We start from the raw sequence: 13,787 nt of genomic DNA, 5'->3' as shown, positions 1-13,787 counted from the left end.
AGGGCAGCAATCTAAACACAAAAAGCACTTCGAAAGGAATGAGTTTGTCACAGCTCCAGTGGCTTCCTAATATCGGAAGGAAGAGCGTTCCAGACGGCTGCTGAAGCGCGCCTGAAGCGCCGCGCGATGCTGCGAGACCGTCTTTGTTCTCTGGCGAGCCACACGCCGCCGCCGCTGCTGCTGCTACTGCTGCGAGGATGACGACCCGGGCTCGTTCGGCAAGGCATCGTGCTTCATTCGTGGCGAGCACTTTGTGTGCGTGATGAGCGCGACCTCGCAATCAGGGGCGGTTTCTTCATTAGGGCGATTGGGCGACGCACCACCAATGTCATTCAACCACAGAGTCACGTTAGCCGTCACTGTGCCTCTGGATATAGTCCAATCAGCGTCATGTCACGTTCTGTGGAGTACCGCCTCTTTTTGGGCGATTTCCCTCCAGCTGAGAATCGCCCCGAGTGGCCCCATAGACTTACATTCAAAGATGTTTTTTTCGAACGGGGGGGGGCGCTGCAATGCATTCTCTATGGCTTCCGGGAGGGCTCGCACTAGCGTGCTTACATCATCATACGTGCTTACGTCATCATACGTAAGCACGTTTCATCCAACAATATAATTTGTCGCCACCTAGTGGAATCTTTAATAAAATAAACTTGAGTGGTTTGTTTTAATAGTGAGTATAGAAACAAACAAGATGTATTGTAAGAGTCACTTTATTTTTCATTAATATTAAAGAAGTGAAGTTGCCTTTACATGCTTAAGCTGTTAATTTATCCATTGCATGGGTGGACCTTATCCTTATCAATCATCCAGACATTTGCCCCCCCTGAGAGATTTTGCAGGAGCCGCCACTGCTCGCAATGTGTTCGTTGGGCAACCGGAGGCCACCTTCTTGGTTCTTTTAATAAAGACAGCGTCTGAATTCAGACGCTGTCTTTCCGACAGCCCTGTTCTTCACCTGAGGACGGCTGCTTGCGTTGTGGCCGAAACGTCGTGAGAATTGTATTTTATTATGTTTTAGTTTTATTATTTTATTATTTCCCTTCTACGTGATGACTTTACCGAAAGAACCAAGAAGATGAATCCCTGCAGTCACGAAAGCTTAAAATCGAAATTTAACCGGAGGCCAATTCAGCTCGGCGAGCACCGGACGGACACGGTCAGACCGTTGCAGTGGTCCCGTCACGACACGCGCCAGGGGCTTGTGTACACCCTGCAGCTTGCTGCCGGCAGGTGGAGACATCTCTACGCGTGAGATGGCACATGGATGATTATACTTATTCTTAAGCATTATTATTATTCTTAGGGGCCGTTCATAAATGACGTCACGCACCTGGGGGGGGGGGGGTCAGACATTTATGACGATGTGTGACGAGGGGAGGGGGAGAAATGTGACGTCACATCAAAATGCGCAACTTTAAATGAATATAGACAACACGTTCTACTTAATTAAATAGACTTTTTAATAAATGTTTTCTCCAACAACATCAGAGTGCAGCGCCACATTAAATACGCACTACAATGACAATAGTTTAAAGCGATTTGAAGCATGTTTTATTTTCAAAATGGAAATATGGTTTTGGGGGGGGGGCAGAGCTTTGTGACGTCATATTTGAGGGGGGGTCTGACTTTTTGTGACGCCGTATGACGACGGGGGGGGGGGGGTCAAAAATCGTCCAAAATCGCGTGACGTCATTTATGGACGGCCCCTTATAAGCGTAGCGCGAGAGGTTTGTATCTGTCTTGCCTGTAGGGCGTGTGTATGCATGCACACGCGCTAATGGCGTGTTGGTCGTTCGCTGCTCCACGTGGTCGTTTTCGAGCGATGCTACGGCGTGTGTGTGCCACTGACCTCATCACCTCCAATGCGCCAGATCTCAGAAGCTAAGTCGGTTTGTGACGGGAGAGGGGGTAGAGAGAGAGGGAAGGAGTAAGCAGAGCAGAGCGTGAAATATATCGTGAAATATTTCATTTAAAAAAAAGGGGGGGGGTGGTTACATAAAGCAAAGCATAAAAAAAACGAAATGATGAACGAAGCAAAGTGCCGACTACACCGAGCATCTTCTTGTTTCCTCTGATCGTAAACAAAAGAGATGGGATAGTTCTTGGATGAGTGACCAGTGGTGATCAGAAGAGGGCAGTCCAGCAAAGCCATCGTTTCACTGCGATGTGATGCTTCCCCCATCTTGACCAGCACACACTGACCAGCATGCTGAATTATGTCCAAACAACCACCATGACAGACATGGTATGGGAAGGTTTTCATCCAGCAGTGGATTGACAGAGGGGCTTTACATGACGATGTGTGGTGCAGTGACCTATACCAGATTGTCACTTAAATGACGAAACCAGGAGTCGGTTGACCGCATGGCTAATTAAATAACAGGCATAGTAGACAACCAACAATCAGTAGCCATTGTCTATAAACTGTTGGCTGAAGGCCGCCACAAGCCGTCACCATCCCTGGAGTTCCAGTGCCGCTGTCATCCATCTCACTGCTACACGTGGACTCATCTCATCGCCTCGCAGGGGGTTGCATCATTCACTCGTGTCTGCCATTCTCTCATCTATCGGCCATCCTTACGTTTCACGATGCGTCCTGTCCAAGTAAGTTTAAACATTTACTTTGAGATAAAAAAAAACAACAACAACACGTTCATCAATAACATCGTGGCATTAACAAGAAACAAAAAAGAACGAATAGGCAGCGTGTTGGGCAATGAGCCTTATTTATAGCACAGATGGAGAAGGCCCGTCGCCCATAACGCTGCCTTTTATACATTTAAATTTCGATTTAAAGCTTTCGTGAATGCAGGGATTCATCTTCTTGGTTCTTTCGGTAAAGTCACGTAGAAGGGAAATAATAAAAATAAAACATATAAAATAATTCTCACGACGTTTCGGCCACAACGCAAGCAGCCGTCCTCAGGTGAAGAACAGGTCTGTCGGGAAGACAGCGTCTGAATGAAACACCACCAGGCTGGGTAGAATAATACATAGTGTAATATTACAATGTATAGTCGAAGGTATAGGGCAGGGGTCGGCAACCAAAATAACAAGAAGAGCCATTTCTTTCCAATTCGGTACAAAATTCAGTATTTCAAGAGCCGCAATGCATCTATGTACATACTGTACATACGTACATATTGTCAAGAAGCAGCCCGTAAAGAGCCGCATGCGGCTCCGGAGCCGTAGGTTGCCGACCCCTGGTGTAGGGTGGTGTATAGTAATACAGTATATAATTTAATGTTGGTTTGTCTATGGCAGTATATAGTACGGGGTAGACCCGTGTGATGTAAGAGAAAAAGTTTAGCTGGAAGCATATTATATTTTTTGCGACATGGAATTGTAATGTATTACTTATTGTTAGTAGCTCAGCTTATTGGAGAATATATTTAGTATACTGATGATACTATGTAGTTTATACTTTAGTTTTTTACGTGGTGGTTTAGTTACTGCAGCTACATATTATTAACATTCCTTCCCTTAATTAATGCTACCCCTATCCCCTCCCTTTGATGCTGCTAATCCTGCATAATGCACGGGCATAATATGACTTTGAAACCCCCAGCCCACCTCCTACGCATTTCACAAGTAGTGACTAATCCCATATCTGCATTTCCCATAAATATGCTAAATTCCTCTTGATATGCAAATTATTTTGTCAAGGCGCTCTTCTCCCTTCAACCCAGCTTAAATATATGCTCCAAGCCTGGGGTGTTTCATTCAGACGCTGTCTTCCCGACAGACCTGTTCTTCACCTGAGGACGGCTGCTTGCATTGTGGCCGAAACGTCGTGAGAATTATTTTATTATGTTTTATTTTTATTATTTTATTATTTCCCTTCTACGTGACTTTACCGAAAGAACCAAGAAGATGTTATACATTTGTTTTGCTTTTAAGACGAGTGCCTTTGATTCGTTGAGCTATCGTTTGTGATCGCCAGGTTGCTTCTGAAAAAGAGCTCCACGGCTCGGTGGGGCTTGCCTGGTACAATAATAAAAGGTCGTTTTTAGAGAAAAATAATCAGTCGTTGACTTGTATATGCAACGTGGCGTGCGTAGAGGGAACTTACCAACAAGATCTGGTTATCCAGCAGTATTTGTATTCGCAAACCTGCCTCTGCAGATGTACAACAGCAGGGCAGTACATCTACAGCTTAACATAACCCTATGAGGCCAATAGACTAAAATATTAAACAGAATTGTGGTAAAATGAGAAGGAAGGTGATGTATTACTATTATGTGAGCCCATGACGTCCTTTTTACAAGGATCTCTAAATTAAATAGTGTTCACAACAACGCACACGTGACCAATGACAACGGAGCGTTACAGTGCAACAATTAAGTTACGTCGTAAATGAGTACATTAACGAAAATCGCATTCGGGGTTTTAACTTAATTATACTTGTTACATTATACCGTGGGCTTTGATGCTATTTTTCCATTCGTAAATGATACATGCTGTGTCATAAATTATGGCACTGCCACCCATCCATATTTAACTCTGAACGCCAATACACTTTCACACGTTCACAATTCTTCCATTCCATCCGATTTCTGGTGAGATGAGCTCATGTCGCACATCATCATCAACATTGGGGGTAAAAAAAGAATCACCCAGGTGATGTTTTTTTTTACGATTTTGTCAAGATTTGAATATGGTCCTTGCTGCATTTGCATCATCATCGACGTCATTGCGTGACTATCGTACCAATTTAGACGCATCGATGGTGACCGTTAGTGGGGCCACGGGTCTTCAGTCACGCTGGGTCAGTGGCGGATGCCTTCAACCACGAGTCGTGCACGGCCTTCAGCTAGCAGACGACACTGAAGCAGGTGGGGGGGGGGGGGGGGTAGAGGCATCCATGTGTCTGCTCCTCGCCACAGACCGCGCAGTTCCCTCCCCTGGGCCTGGCTGGAGATGGTCCCCACTTGCTGAGGTTTGCTCTACAGCGGCCCACTACACCTGCACGGAAGGAGGGCCACGTGTAATCGTCGGATTGGGTCGCGGTTCTTCCGACACTGGCTGGAGAGTCTCCGCTATTCACAGCATCATCATCTCAGCAGCCGCTGATATTGCTCGCAGTATTTTCAGCATCACGTGATTGCGTGTGTATGAATGTGGGCTTGAGTATAACACAAGGCGTAGCTATTTAAGCGACCAGTCAATCTTCGCTCATTGGGAGGTTGCTTATTCTCCTCTGCTGACCACATCGTCTGAAACTCCCTTTGCCCCCAATTATCCGTGCTGGTGATTTCCTGCCCCTGTTCAAGCCCAGTTTTAAAAACCTACTTTGTTTCCTCTTGCCCTTGGCTATCTCTTTTTGTCTACAAAATAAATACACCCACTTTTTCCGTTCATTACTGTATTTCGAGCATTTATATGGCATATACACCCATATTGTAATTGTATGCAGTGTACAATCAGATGACTTGAACTGGCGGCAAGCATAACGCAGAGCTTTTGGATCTGCAGCCTCGGACTTTGAGGACCATCCCAACATATATACTTTACGGTATACTGCTTTATAATGGTTGAAATGCAATACCCATGTAGATCTTAGAGGTCATTTGGCAATTCAAGCCATATCGTCCTGTGTATTACTACCAGCTATCTGCAGAAAATAAAATCGAATTTCTCATTGTAACTCTGATTTCGCTTTACAAATTCGTTTGTATACATGTTAAACTAGAACTGAAATAACCAAGGTGAATAACAATGGAGCGTTTGGCATCAGGCATGGGCGATGGTTAATAAACGTAATTTTGCCCTAGCTGTGTGCAGCCATCACACAGCGAGATGTTAACTACCTTACGTGGTATATAGGATGTCGTGGGTTCGATCCCGATTCCTTGACGCCTGCTGTATATTTGGAGTTTGCATTTTCTCCCCGTGGTGGCGTGGATTTTTTGCCCGGGTCGTCCGATGTTTCCCTCCACATTTAGATGATACATTTAGATTATACATTTAGAGTATTTGGCTGCTATAAATGTACGCATAAGCCACTTCGTTGAGCGATCATTTGTGGCCAGGTCGCTTCTGAAAACGAGCTATATAGCTGGTAACATAAAAAGTTTAGTTTAATAATGTATCTATTATATCTTGTATGTTCGTCCATAAACCGAGGGAGTTGGTTTGTACCACCAGGGGTAGCAAATGCGACTCGCATCCACCATGAGCAAGTATTATTATATTCATGGGAAGAATACACCATACGCATACATCGCATCGTAAACACCGTCTGACAGTGCACACTTCCTATTCTGATACCACATTCGTTTTTATTCAAAATGATATTCGATATTACACGCATATATAATACACTTTATGGCATGCTTCTCATACGAAAGGTACCACGTTGACTCTGCTATCTTTGCTCCATGTTTGTGATCTCGACATGGAATTATACGAAACGAGCATTGTTAGCATGGGCCAATGGCTCAACGGACCATTATTGGAATGATGGGTTCATTCATTTCAGCCTGAGCGTGAGTACAGCCGTAAGCCTGTAACCAAGACACACACACACCATCGTTAATTGTGCGGTCCCATTAAGCCGAGCTGCTTTGGTCGATACGCCGGCGTGAACTCTTGGCCTGGCCATTCTCTCTCCTTCACTGCTTCTGGATGTAATGACAGAGCATGGCTATTCCTTATTGGAGCAATGCGCATTGCTTTGTCTGCGGTGACCCACACTGCTAATGACTCGTCCCTATTAATAACATAACCGATGGAAAGCAATGACAACACATTTCCGTTTCCCCAAATTTTGAGAGTTGAGTGTGGTCAAGCAAACATTGGTGGACAGGCAGGAGGGTAGGGGGGGGATCATCCACTAATGCGTGTGGTAATTAGACGAACACATTAATCCACTGCTGGTTGAGGGCTTACACATAAACATTTCGCTATACGGGTAGCATGTGGAAGCACAGAAGTAACAATGGATGTTGTTGTACTTCTCTCTGCTGCTCACAGCCGATAACACCTATCCACCAGGCTTTACTCTGCTTAGTTTCTGAATTGGTCATAGGCCTCGATTATATGAATTACTGTGTTGGCAGTGATCGTCTCATCATTGATCAAGCCAATTGACATCATTGTTGCCATATATCTGTACATTACATTGATTTAAAAAAATACAGAACAGCATTCGCTATGCAGTACTTACTAATTTTGTAAACCATCACGAATATTATAACCGCCATTCGCCACGAAGCCGCAGTGACGTGACCATAGCAATTGTGCCAGGCTAGGTGCACAAATATTACAAATAGACAAAGACCCCCTGTATCGCCTTCACAGACTTTAGGGGCAAGTGCTGTTTGCTAGCACCTAATGAAGGCCGGAACGGCACACGAGGGGGTGGGTGGCCAGCACCACGCCCGGCCGCCTTTGTCTCCCCAGTGCCGATGTTTACACACCGCACCAGGTACTCATTTGAGGCAGAGTCGACCTAGGGGAGGCCCAGGACTGGTTCAGATAATCGTCACTGGTGTTGGCGGGAATCGAACTCGGGTGGCCAGGTTCGTAGTGCGCTAAGCACTACACTACCACTCCCCGCTACACTACACACACAAATACTTGCTATGAGAAATGCATTTTATTTGATAAGATGTTTGGTTCAAGTGCATTGTCATAATTATATATATAATTACAAATTACACATACCGTTTAAATGAATCGTGTGTTTGTGTAAGGGTTCCCAACCTTTTCAACGGACCAAACCCCACGTACAATCCCAACGCAGGGGTTTGAAAGACGCCACGTGACTCTCCTCGCTCGTGCAGATCGCATCTCACAATCGCCGACGAGGAGTCACGCACAAGCGGGAAGGCCAACAATTGCCCAAGCTCTGGAGCCCTCTGAAATGTTCATGTTTCTAGTCTATTTATGAGTGGGATTATATTGTTCTACACGTGGGAGGAAACCGGATCACCTGGAGAAAACCCACGCGTGCGAGGGAGCAACGCAATATCGGCACGCCACGGTGGCGATGAGATGTTAGCTACCTCGCCTCGTATACAGGAGGTCGTGGGTTCGATCCTGACTCTGACGCCTGCTGTATATTTGGTGTTTGCGTTTCTCTCTCTCTCTCCCTGTGGTCGCGTGGATTTTTCTCCGGGTCGTCCGGGTTTCCCCTCCACATTTAGAATCAACATCCACGCGTTTAGAGTATTTGGCTGCTGTACATTTCCGCGTGATAAGCCGCTGAGTTGAGCTATCGTTTGTGGCCAGGTCGCTTCTGAAAAAAGAGCTATATGGTAAAATAAAATAAAAAGTTTTAGTTCATAGTTTAAGAACCCCCTACATTCATAACTCAAAATAACAGATGGGACGTATAACTGTGGTCCACCCTTTGCTGTACTGCCTTCTCCTGGCGAGCCAGGGTACGGCTCATCCTGGACGCCCACAGGAATTGGGAGTTTCACAACATCTGTTTTGTGACTCACCAACACTGGCTACCTCGCTTGCATGGCCACCAACAAATTCCAGCAAAACAAAGATTGTTATTGTTATACTTGCCCGTCCAAGGACGGGTGTATATTGCAGTAAATGTGAAATATTCAACAGAAAAATTGTTCAGCTCATGATTATTAATGAGGGGGGGGGGGTTGCCCCATGTGGAGTGACGTCACCCGCTAATGGTTATTGGGGAGGGGTGCGGCATGTGGAGTGACGTCACGTACATTTTCACGCGGGCATGAATATTGATGAAGGGGGGGGGGGTTTGCAGTAACGTCACGCACGGATGTAGCACTGTGCTGCGTAGATTTATTTTTTACCGTAACTTTCTGTGAAGAAACATCATATTTGAAGCGACTTTGCGTAATAAATTATTTAATTCAGCACGACCTTCCTCTTCGTTCGTGTAAAAATCCACCCACTCATGAATATTAATGAGGGGGGTGGGTCTCATGTGGAATGACGTCACGCCGGGGGGGCTCATGTGGAGTGACGTCACGCGCGGGACGGACAGACAAATCTGGGTGATTATTGTCGGAAATGATTTTCGCAACTGGTAGCGGACTTTTGCTCACTTTTTTGTATTTTATCAAATACGAATCCGGATACATTGATGTACTGTCGTAAATATCACGAAGATTTGGCACTGAATGCATTTTTTTTTACAAGTCTTGCTCTTAAATTGATATACAGTATTGTGTACATTGTTTCTATGAGTAAGCATCGACTGAGTGTCAAATTGCATCTTTCTAGGCCGTTCAAATACTGCATATCATAGCATTTACATAACTCACAACCGTCTGTGTGTTGCTGATGGAACACGGATTCAATAATTCATAACCCTATAGATTTAAATAAGGATTTAACAAACAAAAAACCCCTCCCCACGTTCTGCTGTCGGTGATGTCCATACTTCACCAGGCTGGTCAGCGCTGGTTGAAGGGGAGTCGGGTGCCACTGGCGTTGGCTGTGGTTAGGGATCGAACTCAGGTGGCAAATCTTCACTGCCTCACTTCTAATGATTGTCCTTCGTATCACGCGCCTACAAAATACACGCAAGAGACACGGTACGGGCACAAATACACAAACGTGTTTACCATTATAGACGTGCATCGCAGACGTCTCGCCTTGACACAATGAGACTGTTGGGGCAAATGCTGTTCGCTAGCTTCTATTGAGGTCCACACGCTTGGTGGCCAGCACCACCTCGGGGCCGCCTTTGTCTCCCTCGTGGCGACGTTCACACACAATGCCCCGTGCACTTATTTAAGGCTGAGTCGACCTCGGGGAGGCCCAGGACCTCGCTTCGACAATCGTCCGCCCGGTGCTGGTGACCGTGAGCCGAGAATCCAACCAACTCGGGGTTGGCCCCGTACGGGGTTTCGTCGGCGCAGCGCGCTAACCGCTGCGCCACCGCTCCCCACCCAACACCAACGGGGGGGGGGGGGGAGAGACGCGTTGCCAGCAACTGCGGAGCGAGCGACGCGACGATGATGATCGGTGGGGGCGCCCCCCCCCCTCGCTTCCATCGTCATTGCAGACTCCGCTCTTGATTTGCCGCTCCGTGCCGTGACGCCGCTCCCACCACCACCCCTCGTCCCTGGCGTTGTCCCTCGCCCTGCAGAGGGAAGCACCCCCCCCACACCCCCTCCCCACACCCCCCACCACCTCCCCCCCACCACAGCCCCCACCTCCCCCCAACTCCCCCCCCACCCTCCCCGCTCCCCCATCCTCCACCCACTCTCCCGCCCAGTCTGGAGAGATGCGATCCAAGTGCCGCCGCTGCTGCCGCCGCTGTTGGTGATGGTTCTGCAGTACAGTTGTGGTTGTCTTGCTCTCTCAGCCATCATCCACCCATAGACAAAGACCACCACCAGCACCACCAGCACCACCCACCCCGCATAGACTCAGAGTGTTGGGGCAAGTGCTGCTAGCGGCACATCCAGCCACGCGCCACCGCCAACTCACTCCGGCAAGAGCGACATCACTTCTTCTCGACATGACTCTTGCCTCCTCCTCCTCGCTTTCATCGTCGCCGCTCTCCTCGGCGACGATGCGCCGGTCATAAAGGCGCCCGGAGAGATCGGGAGGCCGTCTCGCCGCCTCGTCTCGCCCGTGCCGCTTTCCGTGCGAGCAGGAGAAGAAGATCCTCCCGTGCGCGTGAATAACTCATTCCGCCTGCTGCTGCTTCTTGCCACGGGAAAGTGGACTTCAGGAGGAAGCCGCAGTGTGTGTGTGTGGACTAACAGGCAAGCTTGTTTAGATCTACTTACAGCCTGCCCCAACACGCCACACACCACACAATACCACACACACCACACACACACAACACACACCACCCACACACAACACACACCACCCACACACAACACACACCACCCCCACAACACACACCACACACAACACCACCAACATCACACACCACACACACAAACCACACACACAAACCATACACACAACACACACCCACACCACACGCAACCCACACCACACACACACACCACACCACACACCACCCACACAACACACACACAACACCACACACACAACACACACCACACGACACCACACACACAACACGCGCGCTCACTGCAGCAGTCTTTGCGAGTGCTCGCTCGGGACACACCCGCGAGAAGAGTGAACTTCAACATTTGGAGGATTTCTCTGATTCTCCCTTGTATGTGTTCATCGACGACCCATCACCGGGAGTCGACTACGACGAACGGGATGCGCTGAAGACTTGGACGCAAAGCTGCGCTCGTCCGGGTTTGGACTCGGCAAAAAGCGCAAACTTTTTTTGTTCGGGAAAACATTTCGCGGTCCCACTTGCTGCGCTGCACTCAACCGCAGTGACACAACATCTTACTCGCCCCGCAAGACTGACCGCAAGCTCAACGCTGAACACCAACACTCAATCTACAACGCGCACCGTCGACAGACGCAAGACCCCCCCCCTCAACAAACGCGAGAAGAAGACTTCCACTAATTAACTGCGTCGAAGGGGCTCGGGTGTGGTGCAGACGAACGCGAGTCGCAGTTTCGCGTCATCATCCGTTAAACTTTTCTTAACTCATCCCATCAATCACCCTCCCCCCCCCTGCCAGCCTCCCTCCTTCCCGACATCTCCATCCCCTCCTCCTCCACCAGCACCACCACCATCAGCATCATCATCGCACGCTGGCCAGCATGGAGGAGTGGAGGCAATGCTGCCGATGGCTCATCGACTGCAAGGTCCTTCCCGTGAGCCATCGAGTCACCCGCTCCGACGAGGTCTTTGATCTGGCCCAAGCGCTCAGAGATGGAGTCTTACTTTGCCAGCTGCTGCACAACCTCAACCCGGAGTCCATCAACCTCAAGGAGATCAACCTCCGCCCGCAGATGTCACAGGTGAGCGGACCGAGTTTGGTTTTACGCGGCCACGCGGTCAAGCCGGAATTCTGCGCAAGCCAAAAGGCTCTGCGATAAGAAGAAATAAACAACGTAACGCTGAGCAAATCCTCTACGTATGTTGCACTTCTTTCGCACCGTACGTAGCCAACCGTGCGAATTAATCGGAGGTGCGGGGCAACGTGCAGTTGGGCTCTATTCGCGGTGGTTCAGCGCCTTGGGCGACGAACCGTGTGCCATCTGAGTTGTGTCGAGAACTTGTGTTCTATCTCGGCCTTTAATGAGTTATATATATAGTACCTTGGCGCTGTGTGTTCACATTGGCAGCACGGGAGATACAAAAGCGGCCGGGCGTGGTACTGACCACGCAACAACCACAGCGCTCGTCTGCAGTAGCGCCCGTTATCATTTGGCGTTGGGTGCCAGCGGTTGTGCCCAAGGGTCTGTGTGTATGTCCTTTTGTATATACACACACACACACCCGTGCGTGTATGCTTCCAGAATAGCGCTTTTGAGTTTATTGTTTATACGCTTAAATCGGAAACTTGGGGATGTTATTGTATCGATGTGCGTGTTATTTTCTGGCAGTCGTTTGGTGAATTATTAAAATAAGACTTGGCACGGTTGGAATTACAGGTGATGTAATTGCCATTCACCCTGGCTTGTTATAAAACCCACAATGTCTGGGTCTGTCCTGTGACCCTCCATTCGGACCTGCCTGTGGCTATCCTGGCACACATTTTCTGATTATATCACCAGTACTTCTCAGTGGCAAACACTCAGGTGTTGCGTCTGTCTGTGTGTATTTGTCTTACAAGCTCAGCCACCCCGGTTAAGGTCTTGGCCATGATGGTCAGCAGTCCAAACACATTGATAATTCAGTGTTTAAACCTGACCTGAACCTCCTGTAGGTTGACTCGATCAGAAATGAGTACATGCTGTGGTGTGCCTAACATTGGCAGATGGCATGGGAGGGATGGCACATGTGATGGGGCTGGGCACACCAAATAAATCTCAAAGTGTGCCATTCTGACCTAAATAGGTAATCGCTACCAACAATTGAGCCAACAGTTCATCGTACCTAGTGGGGTGGGAATCTATTCTGCCATAGTTGTCCAATTATTCTGACTGTGCAATACATTAACTGCCTCAATCGCCGTCTCGTGAAGCCATCAGCTGGATTTCGAACCAATACATGATTGCCGCACAAATTAATCACGAAAGAATACACGTCTTCTTTGGTTTTTCGGTAAAGTCACGTCGGTAAAAATAAAATAAAATTAAAACAGTCTGCATCAGCAGTAGGCCACGCTTTCCCGCCTGATGACGGACGCTTGTGTTGCGCCCGAAACGTCGTGATTGAATTTAGTTGTTTTCATTTATTTAAATTTTTACCTACGTGTCTTTACCGAAAAAACCAAAGAGTATGAATCCTTGCAGTCACGAAAGCTTCAAATCTAGACAGAATACACGTCGTATAATTGTGAAAATACTGCTGTCAATTACTTTAATTGTTAAGTTAGACTGTTTATTTTGATTTGTAGGCTAACCCACAGCTTTTTGAAAGGGCGTTGTTATTGGGGTGTGGGTAATTGTCAGATTTAATAATTGGCTTATACCAACAACACACATTGCTGTTTGTTTGGAAAAGATGCCACAGGGTCTGTCTTTAATGCCCTCGCGAGCAGATGGCGTATTTTGGCAAGTGACCTTAATACTTGCCGCTCATGCACATTGGTAGGGATAGTGCCGAGAAGTGGCACATTGTATTTGCATTGGCCGCGGGGCTGTATAACCTACCATCCCTTCATATCGACTAAGTCCGCATACCATCTGTCGATTTGCAAGCAATAAGCTCCTGTGACGTACAGAAGCCGTCGTTGATAAACGTCCGATCACCGTGAGCCTCCGTCACTGTCAAATTTAGGAACATTTCT

The 13,787-nt window shown here is 47.8% G+C and overlaps 1 protein-coding gene across 3 annotated transcripts in view; it reads left to right on the top strand.

Moving 5' to 3' along the window:
* Positions 1-10,206: 10,206 nt before the first annotated feature.
* Positions 10,207-13,787, top strand: part of LOC144733928 (guanine nucleotide exchange factor VAV2-like) — a 235,553-nt gene continuing 231,972 nt past the window's right edge. For all 3 annotated transcript variants that reach the window (XM_078615947.1, XM_078615948.1, XM_078615946.1), the window contains exon 1: positions 10,207-11,850. In XM_078615947.1, coding sequence (XP_078472073.1) covers positions 11,650-11,850 — 201 coding nt within the window. In that variant the 5' untranslated portion in view covers positions 10,207-11,649. The remainder of the gene's footprint in view (positions 11,851-13,787) is intronic.

The sequence above is a fragment of the Lampetra planeri genome, chromosome 49 (genome assembly GCF_965212315.1).
Source record: "Lampetra planeri chromosome 49, kcLamPlan1.2.h2, whole genome shotgun sequence".
NCBI lineage: Eukaryota > Metazoa > Chordata > Hyperoartia > Petromyzontiformes > Petromyzontidae > Lampetra > Lampetra planeri.
This window is presented reverse-complemented; position numbering and strand designations above follow the sequence as displayed.